At 47.0% G+C, this 17,944-nt stretch overlaps 1 protein-coding gene across 1 annotated transcript in view; it reads left to right on the top strand.

The window, feature by feature from the left end:
* The window catches only part of LOC108106973, a 30,101-nt gene that overhangs the window by 9,035 nt on the left and 3,122 nt on the right, over positions 1-17,944 (top strand). Inside the window, 6 exon segments of the mRNA XM_017214290.2 lie at positions 153-315; positions 6,505-6,586; positions 9,259-10,689; positions 10,763-10,965; positions 11,031-12,521; positions 12,604-17,922. Of these exon segments, the coding sequence (XP_017069779.2) occupies positions 201-315; positions 6,505-6,586; positions 9,259-10,689; positions 10,763-10,965; positions 11,031-12,521; positions 12,604-17,922 (8,641 nt within the window). The 5' untranslated portion in view covers positions 153-200.

The raw sequence follows: 17,944 nt of genomic DNA, 5'->3' as shown, positions 1-17,944 counted from the left end.
ATATCTGTATGGGTGTGTGTGTGTGAGTTAGGTGTGAATGGGACAACCGGTTTTTATGATTATTTCGATTTTCGGTGGCCAGGGCGAGGCCGTAAACTAATTTACGCCGGATTATTGCTGATATTTATTTTCACTTTTTTTTCTGATTGCAGGATTGGTAAGAAAACACTGCGCTTAACTGGGCATTAAATCGGGCCAAAATGAACCAAACGACGGCAGCCAATTCGCATTGGCTGGCCGCTTTGCTGTCGTCGCTGCTGCTTTTAAATTTGCTACACTTTATCGGAGCCGACGAGGCGTTTTCGTGTCCAAATGGTAAGTTAGCCCATATTTTTTCTTAGTTCAAAAACAAACCAGAAATTAAGCACGGATGCCGAATTGCATTTGAAACACGTGCGAGTCCAGCGGACGCAGGTGTGGCCTAAAAAAACGGAGCCAAAACTTTTCGCATAAATCAAAAGCGAGTATAATTGTGGCCAAGGCACTTGGAAACCGATTTGTTTGGGTGTCTCAAACTGGCAATTACCTATGTCTTTAAGAATGCCGCGGCTCGCCTGTTCTAAGCGCTGTTAATTGCGAAATTGATTGTCTTTGATTGAAGCGTGGTCTGATAAATCGTTTCCGGCTGTTAACGTGTCGAAAGAGATATTCTTTTTATACAAAAAAGCAGAAGATGCATCAAGAATTTCCAGCTGACCTAAATTATCTAATGATGAGGAAGCTCTTGTTGAATTTGTTTTTACCTCATTCAATTACTATTAATTTCACGCTGATTTTCTTCTGAGGGAGTTTAGATGATAGATTAACGATGACTGGCGGAGTTTTTCAAGCATAAAATATACAATTTCCTCGATGATAGGCAGATAAAAGAACCAAAAGTTGATCAAGTAAATCTCTTTCATGGAATGCCCAAGAAAACTAATTTATCATTCTTAAACATTTCATGTTCGTTCCTTCAAAGCTTATCATAATCTCTTGTTCTCAAAAAGAATGTAGTTTTTCAAGATCAATGATTATTCCCCAGTGTAGGCTTAGCCATATTTGTGTCATAAACATAACCCATACATTTGTGCTATAAAAATTCTTGGGCTAATGACAAAATCCACTAAAGCCAATAAGCAACCTGCTAAACGAGTTAGCACTTAACGAAACCTACAAAACACAAACTGACAAGAAATGGAATTCAGTGAGCTGAAGAGTTTGCAGAAAACGTACAGACATGACGGAAGTTATGACCAGGCTAATCAATCAATTTACGAAGGGGGAGTCGCAGGGTGGTTTAGTTCGGCCCAAAAGCCTTTCACTTGGCATTGCCACCTACAACACCTAAACAAAAATAAGTAAAGAAGCGAGACGGTTAGCCGATAACGGTTATTACATATCCCAAACTTGTTTCTCTTCTCGCCCATTACCATTTTCCCTGGTTCGTAGAATGCCATGACAGCATATATAGAATATATATATACTCCATATGAAGAATTTCCAACTACGGACTTGGGCCCCACACAAACGAGATTTCTTAACGGTTTTCCGCTGGCTTTGCAGTTGCTTTTGCTGCCTGCTTTTTCACTTGCCCGACTAACTTTGCACAGGGAAAAATGCAAGCTTAAATTATCATGATGGCTATTAATAAAATTTAATATTAGTTTTATGATTTGATGTTATTAATTTCATTTTTCATAAGCCAAACTATTGTGGGAAATCATACAGTGCTGAAAGAACTTTAAATGTTGGAAAAACTTATAACTTATGATTAAGATTTTTAGAATAGGCAGAAAATGTTATTCCCCTTAAATTGAATGCTAATCACGTCGTAAATTGATATATTACTCATCTGATTAGGTCATAAATTTTGCCCTAAGTGTACTTCTCCTCGATTCCTGCTTGTTCCCGCTGTGCCACTTGCTGTCGCCGTCTACGAGGTATCCAAGTCCATCTCTCAACTAACTGCAGCTTGCTGTGCTGATTAACACTTGTGCAGAGCCAAACAAGTTCGTTGCCTAAGTCTTTTATTTTTTTAAAAATTATTTTCCAAGCACACTCAAGTTTTCCATATGCAGGTGTCTGGGTATCGGTGACTTGTTTTAGGTGCAGTCGGTTGGGTTTCGTTGCACACAGGCGGTCTCGAAAAATAGGCCAAACTCTTGCCAGTTATTGCAGTTTTTTCCTCCATTTAGCCGTTGCATATTGATCGATGTTAATACCCCGACACCGACATGGTTATGGATATGGGCTAAGAAGCGATGTTTTTGATTTTATGACTCAACTAATGGAATTATGATGCTGCGCCATAAGTCGAGCTGTCAGATGTGAAAGATCTGTGTGTGCGTGTGAGGTGTCAGGCAAAAGTGAAGATGATATGGTGATTCCCAAGTCAGATATAGAAGCAGTGGAATATTTTACCTAAAATTATTTAAGGTTTATCTATACTTTAAGAACAGATTCTCAGTTTATTAGATATTAGATAAAGATAGATATACATTTAAAGTCAAAAGAAACAGAAGTAGTAAATATGAAAACTAAGAACTGAAAGTTCACAAATAGTTAGGCCTAAAATATACAAACCCCAAAAACTAAGATCCAAGATCTAAGAACCAATTAGAATCACTTATGGACTTCCATTAATATTTTACTAATCTCAAAGAATTAATTTCTTTCCACCTTCCAAATGGCCATCTCCAACGGTCCAAAAAAAAAAATCAATTTTGTCCATTTCCGCGAGCTGACCGCCAGTCCGAACAGAAGTTCTACCGCCATCGGGCATTGGCGGCCACTTAAGAATCCTAAGGCCTAACGGTAAAAGCCTCAAATTGATGATGACCAGCCCGACTTAACTGACAGACTGACAAACATGGCTCACGGCATGGAACGGAGCAGAGTCGATCGCGAAGACTTAGAACAGCAACAGCAACTTCCACATTTTTGGACACGCTTGAGTAAGCGCTGGCTAGCTGCCAAGAGTTTCAAGCTAATTAAATGAGCATCTCTTTCTGTCGTGTCGGTGTGTTCTTGGCGGCTTCTCCTGCTTCTCCATCCATGCGTACACTGGCAGAAAACTGAGGTGATAAGAGTTTCTGGGTCGGCAAGCACGCACTTGGATTAGAGCCACCAAAGTGATTTATGATAGAGCGACAATGTGTTATTGTTTTTGTTTTTTATTTATGATATTGAGGCATTTAGTAAATCATAAAGCGTGAAAAAAGCGTGCGCTTAAGTCAAATTAAACAAATTTTTGTTCATATGTCGGTGGGTTTGGTGTTTCGGTTAGAGGAAGTCAACGCTTTTTCACTTCACCGACTTCTGTGTGAACTTAGTAGGTGATGTTAAAATAGTTAGAGTTACATCCAATCAAAGCTAATTGAGTAGTTACAAAATAGAAATTCTTAGAACTTTAAGCTTTCTACGCACTCTCTGAAATTGAGATCTCATTCTTTTCCTAAGACCTTTTCTCGTAGAGATTTAATGGCTGAGATTGCGAGTTACTCGCCTCGGCAATGGGGTTAATGAAATGAGCACACTGAAGAAGATTTATTGCAAGCCTCAGCCCAGGTTTCACTTTTTCTTTTAATTTACTTTTCTTACTTACTTCTTTCAAGTTAAAGAACAACAAAAATGTCGAAAGAGTGGGCTTGAAAACAGGGCATGGCATATATATTTTTGAAAATTGGGTAATAAGTACGTGCGGCTTAGCAAACCAGATATAATCGGCGTAATTACATGATTTACTGAAGCGATTGAAAGGAAGGCAAACCGGTTTCCTGATTCAAAATCAAAATATTTGATTACAAAAATAAATCAAAACAACTAGAAAAACCTCTAAATTTGAGTTCTCACATCTTAATGTAGAACTAAGAAATATTACCCACATAAAGTCAGTTAACTAATGTAATAAACCATCATTACTTTGACAAAGTGAAGAATTACAAGAAGTATATACCGCATATATATATATGCCTATATTACTAGGCATGTAAAAATCTCACGTAGCTATATATAACTAGATTAGTTTTTACGTAAGAAATTCTCACATTATTAATTTGGTATTGTTTCCACAAGATCTTTTCGTATGCTGCAATGCTGCTGGGCCTGCCCAGGAAATTATATATATAGACAATGATCAGGCATTGTCGGGGTATATACTTAGACAGCAGAAAGAGAGGGACTGAGGTAATGAGAGAAAGACAGAGCGAATCACTTGGCCAAGTCACGCAGCACACATTTGCATAGGTAATGGGGCAAAAAGCTGAAGAAAAACAAAACTTCCTGGCAAGAATTTCAAATATCTGGCACACAATTCAATAAAACCAAAGAAATAACAACTGCAAAAGACAAGTTGAAGAACCGAGAACCGAGAACCGAGAGGTAGAGGAGTAGGATGAAGACCGAAACCGGCTAACCTTGTCCAGTTTGCTGCGGCTGCGGCTGGGCTGCACCCAAGTCGAAGACCAAAAGAATTTCCGAAGCCAATTGGCAGTTACGTGGCTTTAATTGCTCACAGCGAATCGAACTCTCTGGCTGGAGTTCTGTGGCTGTCACGGTGACATGGCCACAAGGTGGGGAATTTATCACAGACAGCGAAAGAGACGCTATTGGCATTGGCCGTCATGTGTGGGGGAGAATTTATCCGTGGCCATTAAAAACAATTACACGGGCCTTCTGTGCTGATTTAGATTTCCATTGAAGCGTGTTAGCTAACCCAGAAAGATGGCCAAAAGAAGTCCAGAAATGTCCAAGACTCCCCCTCTGTCGATCCTAAGTGGAACACCTTACAGTTACCTGTGGTTATTTTGGCATTCAAGCATGGCTAATACCAAATTGCGCTGCGGTAAATGGGCAGACAAATAAATAAATTCGAACAAATTGTATGGCTTATAGCGGTTCTCTCAACCAGTTAGCCAAACAAATAAGCCGCAGAAGGAACGTTAAGCTTTTTTACAGTTGGTAAATTGGGTGGGATTGATGGTGAAATGGGTGATGACCACAAGCTTTGCGGCTAGCTAGCTGACTGATCGAAGATTTTTCTATTGGCTTTGGGTCAAAGAAAAATGATTTAGTGGGAAAACTAAGCCTACTTGTACAAAGACATACATTAGCTAATCTTGAACTTTCCATCTTGATGAATCACAGTTTCCACAGCTAATTTGCAAGTTTTCCCTTGGTTTTCCAATGGCGACACTTTAAGTAGAAATGCGTGACTAAAATGTAATAATCCAGAAATTGTCACCTTGGTTTCCTTAATTAACTATTACTCAGAAATGCTGTTTATGATTGACCATGCCTTATCGACAGGATGCAGTTTTCCATCCAAATACCATACTAGTTTCCTTCAAATTGGACAAGGAAATCGTGAAAGTCTCCTTTGAACACCCAAACAAATCGGAGTATCGTAGCCAGTTGGGAAAATCTATAACAACTTGCCGACCCACAGAAAACACCAAAGACAACATTTGCCGATCACTTTTGTATGTGACTCTTAAATGGCAGCGCGTGCCTGTGCACATTGAGAAAAACAAACTAAATTGTTTAAATAGTTTTGGTTTTTGATTTGGTTTCGCTGACTGCAAACAAAGAGCGAGCTCCGCAGCATATTTTAGTCGATTTGATTTTAAATGAAAGCTGTCAATCAAGCTGACTTTGAGGCGGGCCGTGTCCAAGTTTCGCGCGCGCAACTTTCCCATTTTAGCAGGAAAACTCTTAGCATTCGGAGGAAAACGAAAGCGTCACAGCCGTCACAGTCTTAAAGCTAATCTCAGTTGGCCCAAACAACTTAATTATCCACTGGTTCGCTGTTTAAATTCTTGTTCTCAACGCCGAAACTCACAGAAAGTTTTTAGATGTTGGACATAACTTATGCAAAACGAGTTAAGATGCTGATTGGGGTCACCATCATCTCACACACATCGCTCTTCGTTGACCAGTTGATGGTGATATTTAATGATTAAGAGCATTCATTTTAATTTCCACGAAATCCCCTTGGTTTCTAAGCAGCTTACTACGACCATAGGTCTCGTATTACCGCTGTGAGTAAATTAATAAGCATATCTTGATTTAAAATTATAAGAAATGTTCATTTCAATATGAATTTGTAGACGTCTTAATGAACGTGCTGTGCTCTTCTATGTTTTTTCCTTATTTATCTTGTCCTATCCTAGTCTATCCTTGGTGACGTTGCTGATCGTGCGAACAGGACACACATAGGGTTCGTCAGTATGATCTTTATGCAAAAGTAAGAGAGAGGAATGCGTTGTGCTTACAACTAACTGTGTATAGATAGGTTAGTGTGACTGGTTGTAACATATATTAGTGTGACCGCCTGCTAAATTTATTTACATTTTTATTCTATTTATTTCCGTTATTTTATTTATATTTTATTCCGTTACAGAATAGTTGCCTAAGAACATTATCTTAAGATTCGCTGTTAAGATATTAAAAATAATCTAGATATAACCAAATATTCATGATTAACCTTGACTAACATACGAATTCCTTTTCATTATTTTTCAGGCTGGGAACTGCGCGGCTTAAATTGTTATAAATATTTCAATATAAAGCACTCGTGGGATAAAAGCGCTGAACTGTGTCGAAGGTGAGTGGAATCGCAACCATAACCATATGATAATTTCCCTGGCCAAATGAGATGATGGGTGTTCTGTGAGGAAGTAACCAAGTGAGCGGGGGAAGCGCCGCCAACTTGTTCCGCTCTTTGTCATCAATCGAACCGGAGAAGGTGGCAAAAGCAATCAAGTTTTGTTTTTTATCGGGCAGCAACGCTTGAGCAAATGCGCTACCTGTTGTTCTTGATTGGAAGACGGATAGATGGTGGGATTGACGGATTGACGGGGGATAGATGTCTAGAGATATATATGTACTTCTGCCAGCAATTGCCGTTACAGCAGCGCATTGCATTTCCGTTGCCGACAACTAACTGTCAATGCCAAAGTGGTCAGCAGGCAGAGCCAAAAAAGCGCAAAGAAGTAAAACAAGTTGGCTGTGCTGACCAAGTTTGAAATTGCTTTTCAGCCCGACTGGGCAGGGCATCAATATCCATACTCCGATCGATACTCGGGTGATTCATAATTTTGTTTTCTTCGCCAACTCTTTTTACCGCCTTCTCCATTCGAGCGAAAAGAAAGTCGCCGAATGCTTCCGGCAAAGCTGTTCTTCCAGGCATTTTTTTTTTTTTTTTGGGTGTTAACCTGCACCAATGACCCAAATACCTGAGCAGCGATCACCTGCCCAAGAATAAGCCACCAGCCCCCCGCGTTGAGCCTCGGAAACTGAGAGTGTTTTGATAATAGAGCTTGGGATTTCGGGACCGGCTTAATGAACGTGAGAATCGTGAGCTGACCCACAGGGCGATGTGGGGTGAAAGTTTCTCCGGTTTTCGGCTATGGCTTTACGCCTCTGGCCCTGGTACGATTCGTTTCGTGTGCGGTTTTTGTTAGCAGCAAACTGAAAATAAATGAATAGGTATTAATAAAGTTATTGGCTCCCGCGGAATGTCAATGCCCTACGCAATTTCTCTTCGCTGGCGAAACGTCAACGGCGTTAAATGACACTTAACTATGCCCGGCACATCGTGACTCTGAGACAACCAGGCTGGCTACTCGAAGACCACTGCTCCTAATGTAATTTACATGCCGTAGACCTCGCCCCAGTCAAGTGCTCAGTGCTCATTTGAATGCCACTAACGTGGCCAGAGTTCAACAAACGTTGGCCGGCAATTGCCAGCCATCCGCACTAACACCTATCTTTCTTCAAATGCTCGGTTTGCCAAAAAGTTAGATACATATGTGTGGTTCATGTATTGCTTGTATCAACACGGGGCGATTGCGTTGACAGGTGTCGTTACCCAGTCCAACATACTCAGTCAACATCCATTCAACTGTGAAATATTTTAGTGTTTTATTTAACTCTGGTTTCGGTGAAATTTCTTTTTGGCGTGCGCAGCATGCGAAATTGGGTAGAATGAAGGAAAGCCTCTGACAAGGCGTTAACATTTTAAGTTAACGGAGTTTTTACCACAAAAACTTTAGGTTAAAAATGCCTCGAGGAGGAAATTAAAATGTGTCCGATTTTTAAGGGAGCGGATTTTAGGTTTTAGAAGTTATAAAAAAAATATTTCCAACTGGATATATTTTAAGCAATGATAGAAAGAAAGAAAATATTCTTATTAAAAAACTGAATTTCATTAAATAATTGCTTATCAATTTAGAGCTGTTTGTCTTCCAGTCTAGGAATCCACAGAGTACACTACAAATTTAGCAAACTTCCAAATGTCTTTGGTACAAATCCCGCTAAGTGGAAACCCAAACAGATTGAACACTTTTTGCTTACCTCCATACACACCCAACCCATATATAAAATGCCAACCGAGCCAAAAAAACAGAAGAGAAAAAAATAACAGAAAATACAACTTGCGGAGCCGCGTCTGAAGTTTTCACTCTGGTGTGGCACGCAGCAATTGTTGATGGCAGGGAGTGTCTCTCATACATAATTTTGTATGCTTTTTCGATTTATTTTTTGGCATGCCACAGCTGCAGCCATTTGCCAAAGGCAACCACGTCCCACGCGGCGAATGCGTAATGTCGCAATGTCTTTTTGAGGGAAACTTGTTTTTCTCGCTGGGCCCGCAGAACTCCAAATTATGAGATCGAAATCAAAGTGAGTTTAGCGATTGGAAATGAAAGTTTTTCGTATAGTGAGCCCGATTTCCCCCGATCCACATGCAGCAGCACATAATTGAGATAGAAGCAGAAAATAGAAAGTAAAGCGCAGCTGCATAATTGAAGTTGCATTACGCCCGGCAACGGAAGCTTGGCCAAGAGCGGCATACTAATCGCCCATATCCTCCCCATTCGACTTTACTTGGTGGAAAAGTAATATAATTATCGATGTTTATATTCTTATCTGCTTATTTACCTTGTTGGTGTGATTTTTGTTATAATTTCAAAAGTTAATTTTGTTAATAGGAGCATCCGCTGAAAGGCTTTTAAAGTTTTGATGAAGTTATCTTAGTGAATTATCGATTATGAACCGATTATTGAAATACGAATCTTAAACAACATTCTTTACGTTACGTTACGTTACGTTAGTCTTAGGTACAGATCGATAAAAAGAAACTGCAATTCATTATTTAGTAAAAGTAAATAGGTTTAGCCTGGTTTATACTAGGAAAGGCATTGGAATATCATAAGAGTATTTATTATTAATAAGAAAAAAAATAAACTTGTTATTAAAACTTAATTTTCTTCCCAGATACGGTGCTGACCTTGTAGCCATCGACAGCTATGCGGAGAACAATGAGACTCTGTCCATCGCCCGGGCAAGTGATCCCAACCAGAGGGCTTCGGACAAGTACTGGCTGGGTTTGGCCTCCCTCGATGACCTGCGTACAAACACTTTGGAGTCCGCCTCCGGAGCTTTGATCTCCCAGTACTCTGGCTACTGGTCACTTCATCAGCCGAATGCCGAGTCCGGAGAGTGTGTGGCAGCAGATTTCGCAGGAAAATCCCAGAGCTGGGATCTGGGTACCTGTGAGTCCCTGCTTCCCTTCATGTGCCGAGCCCAAGCATGCCCCCAGGGAGCACTCCACTGCGCCAACGGAAAGTGCATCAACCAGGCCTTCAAGTGCGACGGCAGCGATGATTGTGGAGACGGCACCGATGAACTAGACTGTCCTGCCCAATGCCACTACCACATGCAGTCCGGCGGAGATGTGATCGAGACGCCCAACTACCCCCACAAATACGGAGCGCTGAGCAAGTGCAAGTGGACGCTGGAGGGACCACTGGGAAGCAACATCATCCTGCAGTTCCAGGACTTTGAGACTGAGAAGACTTTTGATACCGTGCAGATCCTGGTCGGCGGTCGCACCGAGGACAAGTCCGTGTCACTGGCCACGTTGAGTGGCAAGCAGGATTTGACTACGCAACCATTTGTTTCCGCCTCCAACTTCATGATCGTCAAGTTCACCACTGATGGCAGTGTGGAGCGCAAGGGTTTCCGGGCCACCTGGAAAACCGAGGCCAAGAACTGCGGAGGCACTCTGAAAGCCACGCTGCAGCGCCAAATCCTGACCAGCCCTAATTACCCGAAACAATATCCCGGCGGTCTGGAGTGTCTGTATGTGATCAAGGCCCAGCCCGGTCGCATCATCTCCATCGAAGTCGATGATCTGGATATCGCCGAGGGACGCGACTATCTGCTGATCCGTGATGGAGACTCGCCCATGAGCCGCACCATTGCTAAGCTGACAGGAAAGACGGTTCAGAATAACCGGGTAATCATCTCTACAGGTAATGCCTTGTACTTGTACTTCAAGTCCAGTTTGGGTGAGGCCGGCAAGGGCTTTAGCCTGCGGTACATCCAGGGCTGCAAGGCCACGATCACTGCTAGAAATGGTACTGTGACCTCACCCGCCTTCGGATTGGCTGACTACCCCAAGAACCAGGAGTGCTACTTCACCATCCGCAACAGTGCCCGTGCTCCGCTCTCCTTGAAATTCGACAAGTTCACTGTCCACAAGAGCGACAACGTCCAGGTCTTTGATGGATCTTCCACCTCCGGTCTGCGTCTGCACTCTGGCAACGGATTCACGGGCCCTGCGGCGCCCAAACTAACTCTGACTGCCTCGTCCGGGGAGATGCTTATCAAGTTCACCTCGGATGCTCTGCATAATGCTGCTGGGTAAGTACTTTTAACTTAATTTAATTTAAAAACTTAGCAAAGAAGAATAACTAATATCTCCTCTTCCGCTCAGATGGTCGGCTACCTTCTCGGCCGATTGCCCGGAACTGCAGCCCGGAATTGGAGCCTTGGCCTCCAGTCGCGACACCGCTTTCGGTACGCTGGTCAGCTTTACATGTCCCATTGGACAGGAGTTTGCCACCGGCAAGACGCGACTGGTTACTGAATGTCTGCGCGGTGGCAACTGGAGTGTCTCCTACATACCTAAGTGTCAGGGTGAGTCCGAATTCATAGACTCCATCTGAGTAGTAAGCTCACTAATGGTTCGTTCCAATCCACAGAGGTCTACTGCGGTCCTGTGCCACAAATCGACAACGGTTTCTCCATTGGCTCCTCGAATGTGACCTATCGCGGTATCGCCATGTACCAGTGCTATGCCGGCTTTGCCTTTGCCTCGAGTGCACCGATTGAGAAGATATCTTGTCTGCCAGATGGTCGTTGGGAAAGACAGCCCCATTGCATGGCCTCCCAGTGCGCAGCTCTGCAAGAAGTGGCCCATGCTAACGTTACCCTCCTCAACGGAGGAGGTCGCAGCTATGGAACCATTGTTCAGTACGAATGTGAACCGGGATACGAGCGTAATGGTCATCCGGTATTGACCTGCATGTCGAATGGCACCTGGAGTGGGGATGTGCCCAAGTGTACGCGCAAGCGCTGCTACGAGTTCCCGGAGATTGCCAACGGATTTGTGGTAGACTCTAGCCGAGCCTACCTGTTCGGAGATGAGGCCAGGGTGCAGTGCTTTAAGGGATACAAGCTGATCGGCAGCAACATCATGCGGTGCAGCGAAGCCCAGAAATTCGAGCAGCCTCCAACCTGCGAAGACATCAACGAGTGCAGCTCCTCACAATGCGATCTTACTACCACTGAGTGTCAGAATACGAATGGCTCCTTCCATTGCCAGTGCAGATCCGGATTCACGGCCACCACTGAGTGCAGACCCGTGGGTGATCTGGGCTTGGGAAATGGAGGCATTCCTGACGACAGCATCAGCACCTCGATTAGTGAGCCTGGTTACATTAAGACTCAGCTGCGTCTAAACACGAACGGCTGGTGTGGTGGCTCCTCGGAGCCAGGTGCCAACTGGATCCTTATTGACCTCAAGGCACCCACCATTCTTCGTGGATTCCGGACCATGTCCGTGCAGCGTCCCGATGGCAATGTGGCCTTCAGTTCGGCGGTGCGTCTGCAGTACACCAACGATCTGACGGATGTCTTTAAGGACTACGCCAATCCCGACGGAACTGCTGTAGAGTTCCGCATCCTGGAACCCACTCTGTCTATCCTCAATCTCCCTCTGCCCATCGAGGCTCGTTACATTCGCTTCCGTATTCAGGACTATGTAGGTGCTCCTTGTCTTCGCATGGAACTGATGGGTTGCACGCGCTTGGACTGCGTGGACATCAACGAGTGCAGCAAGAACAACGGTGGCTGTGACCAGAAATGTATCAACTCTCCTGGAGGCTTTGCTTGTGGCTGCAACACTGGATACCAACTATACACATCCAACGGAACTGCTGGCTATCACATTGAGCGCTCCGAGTCCGGAGAACGGGATGGAGACACCTACCAGCGCAACAAGACCTGTGTTCCTCTGATGTGTCCTGAGTTGGAGGCTCCCGAAAACGGACAACTCTTGAGCGACCGGAACGAATACCACTTTGGCGATGTGGTACGCTTCCAGTGCCACTTTGGTTATATCATGAGCGGTAGCTCGGCGGCTCTTTGTCTGTCCAGCGGTCAGTGGAACGCCAGCGTACCAGAGTGCAACTGTAAGTTTATCTTTTTAGATTGATTTTTTACCAACTAGTTTTAACTTAACAATGATTATAATTCCAAACTTTTCTATTTCAGATGCCAAGTGCGTTTCCTTACCTGATGATAAGCTGGAGGGCCTGACTGTGGCCCGTCCGGATCCCGAATCTGTGCTAGTGCCCTTCCGTGACAATGTGACAATTACCTGCGGATCGGCAGGACGCCAACTGAGAGCCACCGCTTCATCCGGTTTCCGTCAGTGCGTGTACGACCCGAAACCGGGTCTGCCCGACTACTGGCTATCTGGGATGCAACCCTCTTGTCCAAGGGTGGACTGCTATTCGCCAATGCCTACACCTGGAGCTGAGTACGGACAGTTTGTGGACACGCGCTACCAGAGCAGTTTCTTCTTCGGCTGCCAGAATACCTTCAAGTTGGCTGGACAAACCGGACGTCACGATAATGTGGTTCGTTGTGGAGCTGATGGAATCTGGGACTTTGGAGATCTTCGCTGCGAGGGACCAGTTTGTGAGGATCCAGGCAGGCCTGCTGATGGTCGCCAGATTGCCCGCAGCTATGAGCAGAGTTCGGAGGTGTACTTCGGCTGCAATCGTCCTGGCTACATCCTGATCAACCCCAGGCCTATTACATGTATTCGCGAGCCTGAGTGCAAGGTCATCAAGCCTTTGGGCTTGGGATCTGGCAGGATTCCAGATTCAGCCATCAATGCCACCTCGGAACGACCCAACTATGAGGCTAAGAACATCCGTCTCAACTCTGCCACCGGATGGTGTGGAAAGCAGGAAGCCTTCACCTATGTCAGCGTGGATCTGGGACAGATTTACCGAGTAAAGGCTATTCTGGTTAAGGGCGTGGTGACCAACGATATTGTGGGCAGGCCAACAGAGATTCGATTCTTCTACAAGCAGGCCGAGAGCGAGAACTACGTGGTGTACTTCCCCAACTTCAACCTGACCATGCGAGATCCGGGCAACTATGGCGAGCTGGCCATGATCACGCTGCCCAAGTTTGTGCAGGCCCGCTTTGTGATTCTGGGAATAGTGAGCTACATGGACAACGCTTGTCTGAAGTTCGAGTTGATGGGTTGCGAGGAGCCAAAGCAGGAGCCTCTGTTGGGTTATGACTACGGATATTCCCCTTGCGTGGATAACGAGCCACCAATCTTCCAAAACTGCCCACAACAACCAATTGTGGTGCGCCGCGATGAGAATGGCGGTGTGCTGCCTGTGAACTTCACCGAACCCACTGCCGTGGATAATTCCGGATCCATTGCACGTCTGGAGATCAAGCCACAAAACTTCCGCACTCCTAGCTACATTTTCAAGGATACGGTTGTGAAGTACGTGGCCTTTGATTACGATGGTAACGTGGCCATTTGCGAGATCAACATCACTGTTCCCGATGTCACACCACCCCTACTTCAGTGCCCCCAGAGCTATGTGATCGAGCTGGTCGATCGCCAGGAGAGCTACACTGTCAACTTCAACGACACTCGTAAGAGGATCAAGGCCTCGGATGACACCGGAGAGGTTAAGCTGCAGTTTAGCCCAGAAAGTGCTACGATTAAGATTGGAAACTTTGAGAATGTGACTGTTACGGCTACCGATAAGTACAACAACCGTGCCGCCTGCCACTTCCAGGTCTCCGTGAAGGCTTCACCCTGTGTGGACTGGGAGTTGCAGCCCCCTGCTAATGGAGCCATTAACTGCTTGCCCGGAGATCGCGGAATCGAATGCATTGCTACCTGCAAGCCAGGTTTCCGGTTCACGGACGGAGAGCCCCTGAAGACCTTCTCCTGCGAAACTTCCCGTCTGTGGCGTCCCACTTCTGTGGTGCCCGACTGTGTCTCCGAGAATACGGAGCAAGCTGCCTACCACGTAACTGCCTCGATTACCTATCGTGCCAACGGAGCAGTGGCCCAATCCTGTCTGGGTCAGTACCAGGATGTTCTGGCTCAACATTACAGTGGCTTGAACCAGTTGCTGTCGCAGCGTTGCTCGGCGGTGAATGTCAACATGAACGTGACCTTCGTTAAGTCGGTGCCCATGCTTCTGGAGGAGAATGTGGTCAAGATGGACTTCATCCTCTCCATCCTGCCAGCGGTGCGTCAGCCTCAACTTTACGATCTGTGCGGCTCAACCCTGAACCTGATCTTTGACCTGAGTGTGCCCTATGCCAGTGCTGTAATTGATGACCTCCTGAACATTGCCAACATTGGCAACCAGTGTCCTCCTCTGCGCGCTCTCAAGTCGCAGATTTCGCGTGGCTTTAATTGTAACGTAGGTGAGGTGCTGAACATGGATACCAGCGATGTGCCACGCTGCTTGCACTGTCCCGCCGGAACCTATGTGTCCGAGGGTCAGAACAGCTGCACCTACTGCCCGAGGGGCTACTACCAGAACCGCGATCGCCAGGGAACATGCCTACGCTGTCCAGCTGGAACTTACACCAAGGAAGAGGGCACCAAGCTGCAAGCGGACTGCATTCCCGTTTGTGGTTTCGGCACTTACTCGCCCACTGGATTAGTACCCTGCCTGGAGTGTCCACGTAATTCCTTCACCGCCGAACCGCCAACGGGTGGATTCAAGGATTGTCAGGCTTGTCCAGCTCAGACTTTCACCTACCAGCCAGCTGCTTCCAACAAGGATTTGTGTCGCGCTAAATGCGCTCCAGGAACTTATTCCGCCACAGGATTGGCACCTTGCTCGCCTTGTCCACTGCATCACTACCAGGGTGCCGCAGGATCCCAGAGCTGTAACGAGTGTCCGAGCAATATGAGAACTGATACTGCTGCCTCCAAGGGACGCGAACAGTGCAAGCCGGTGGTTTGTGGCGAGGGCGCCTGTCAGCACGGAGGTCTGTGTGTTCCCATGGGCCACGACATCCAGTGCTTCTGCCCCGCCGGATTCTCCGGTCGCCGCTGCGAACAGGACATTGACGAGTGCGCCTCCCAGCCGTGCTACAATGGTGGTCAGTGCAAGGACTTGCCTCAGGGATATCGTTGCGAGTGCCCATCGGGATACTCGGGAATCAATTGTCAGGAGGAGACCAGCGACTGTGGCAACGACACCTGTCCAGCCAGAGCCATGTGCAAGAACGAGCCGGGCTTCAAGAACGTGACGTGTCTCTGCCGCAGCGGCTACACCGGAGATCAGTGCGATGTGACCATTGACCCGTGCACAGCGAATGGTAATCCATGTGGAAATGGAGCCAGCTGCCAGGCCCTGGAACAGGGTCGCTACAAGTGCGAGTGTGTGCCTGGATGGGAGGGCATCCACTGCGAGCTGAATATCAACGACTGTTCGGAGAATCCTTGCCTTTTGGGAGCGAACTGCACGGATCTGGTCAACGACTTCCAGTGCGCCTGTCCACCAGGATTCACTGGTAAGCGGTGTGAACAGAAGATCGACCTTTGCCTGTCCGAGCCCTGCAAGCATGGAACCTGTGTGGACCGACTGTTTGATCACGAATGTGTCTGTCACCCGGGCTGGACAGGATCCGCCTGTGACATCAACATCGACGACTGTGAAAATCGGCCATGCGCCAACGAGGGAACCTGTGTGGACCTGGTTGACGGATACAGTTGCAACTGCGAACCCGGCTACACCGGCAAGAACTGCCAACACACCATCGACGATTGCGCATCGAATCCGTGCCAGCATGGAGCCACATGTGTCGACCAGTTGGATGGATTCAGTTGCAAGTGCCGACCTGGTTATGTGGGTCTCTCCTGCGAGGCTGAGATTGACGAGTGCCTGAGCGATCCTTGTAATCCCGTGGGCACGGAACGTTGCCTTGACCTGGACAACAAGTTCGAGTGCGTGTGCAGGGATGGATTCAAGGGACCTCTGTGCGCTACCGATATCGATGATTGCGAAGCTCAGCCATGTCTTAACAATGGACTCTGTCGGGATCGCGTTGGTGGCTTTGAGTGCGGCTGTGAGCCGGGCTGGAGTGGCATGCGCTGTGAGCAGCAGGTGACCACATGTGGGGCTCAGGCTCCTTGCCAGAACGACGCCAGCTGCATCGACCTCTTCCAGGACTACTTCTGCGTGTGTCCCAGTGGAACTGATGGCAAGAACTGCGAGACCGCTCCGGAACGCTGCATTGGAGATCCTTGTATGCACGGCGGCAAGTGCCAGGACTTCGGATCCGGCTTGAACTGCAGCTGTCCTGCGGATTACTCGGGTATCGGCTGTCAGTACGAGTACGATGCGTGCGAGGAACAAGTGTGCCAGAATGGAGCCACCTGTGTGGACAATGGAGCTGGCTACAGTTGCCAGTGCCCACCTGGCTTCACCGGACACAATTGCGAACAGGACATCGTGGACTGCAAGGACAACTCCTGCCCACCGGGCGCTACCTGCGTGGATCTGACCAACGGCTTCTACTGCCAGTGTCCATTCAACATGACCGGAGACGATTGCCGAAAGGCCATCCAAGTGGACTACGATCTGTACTTCAGCGATCCCTCGCGATCCACTGCCGCCCAGGTGGTGCCATTCCCCACGGGAGAGGCCAACAGCCTGACGGTGGCCATGTGGGTGCAGTTTGCCCAGAAGGACGACCCCGGCATTTTCTTCACCCTTTACGGAGTGGAATCCGCTCGCATGACCCAGCGTCGACGAATGTTGCTCCAGGCTCACTCCAGTGGAGTTCAGGTTTCATTATTTGAGGATCAGTCCGACGCTTTCCTGAGCTTCGGAGAGTACACATCCGTCAACGACGGCCAGTGGCATCATGTTGCCGTGGTCTGGGATGGAATCTCCGGACAACTGCAACTGATCACTGAGGGACTGATTGCCAGTAAGATGGAGTACGGAGCCGGTGGCGCTCTGCCCGCATATCTCTGGGCAGTACTTGGACGCCCTCAGCCATATGGACTTAGCAACGAGCTGGCCTACTCCGATTCCGGCTTCCAGGGTACCGTAACCAAGGCTCAGGTGTGGGCTCGTGCCCTCGACATCACATCTGAGATCCAGAAACAGGTGCGCGACTGCCGATCTGAGCCAGTTCTCTATCCCGGTCTCATCCTTAACTGGGCGGGATACGAGGTGACATCTGGTGGAGTGGAACGTAATGTGCCATCCCTTTGCGGACAACGCAAGTGTCCTGTGGGCTACACTGGAGCCAATTGCCAACAACTGGTAGTCGACAAGGAGCCACCTGTTGTGGAACACTGCCCCGGAGATCTGTGGGTGATTGCCAAGAACGGATCGGCAGTGGTTACCTGGGATGAGCCACACTTCAGCGACAACATTGGAGTGACCAAGATCTATGAACGAAATGGACACCGATCTGGAACCACCTTACTTTGGGGCACCTACGATATTACCTATATTGCATCCGATGCAGCTGGTAACACGGCATCCTGTAGCTTCAAGGTTTCCCTGCTAAGTGAGTTCTTGGACCAAACTAA

The sequence above is a fragment of the Drosophila eugracilis genome, unplaced genomic scaffold (genome assembly GCF_018153835.1).
Source record: "Drosophila eugracilis isolate 14026-0451.02 unplaced genomic scaffold, ASM1815383v1 contig_764, whole genome shotgun sequence".
In the NCBI taxonomy this organism is placed as follows: domain Eukaryota; kingdom Metazoa; phylum Arthropoda; class Insecta; order Diptera; family Drosophilidae; genus Drosophila; species Drosophila eugracilis.
The sequence above is the reverse complement of the archived record's forward strand: the minus strand, read 5'-3'. Positions and strand labels throughout refer to the sequence as shown.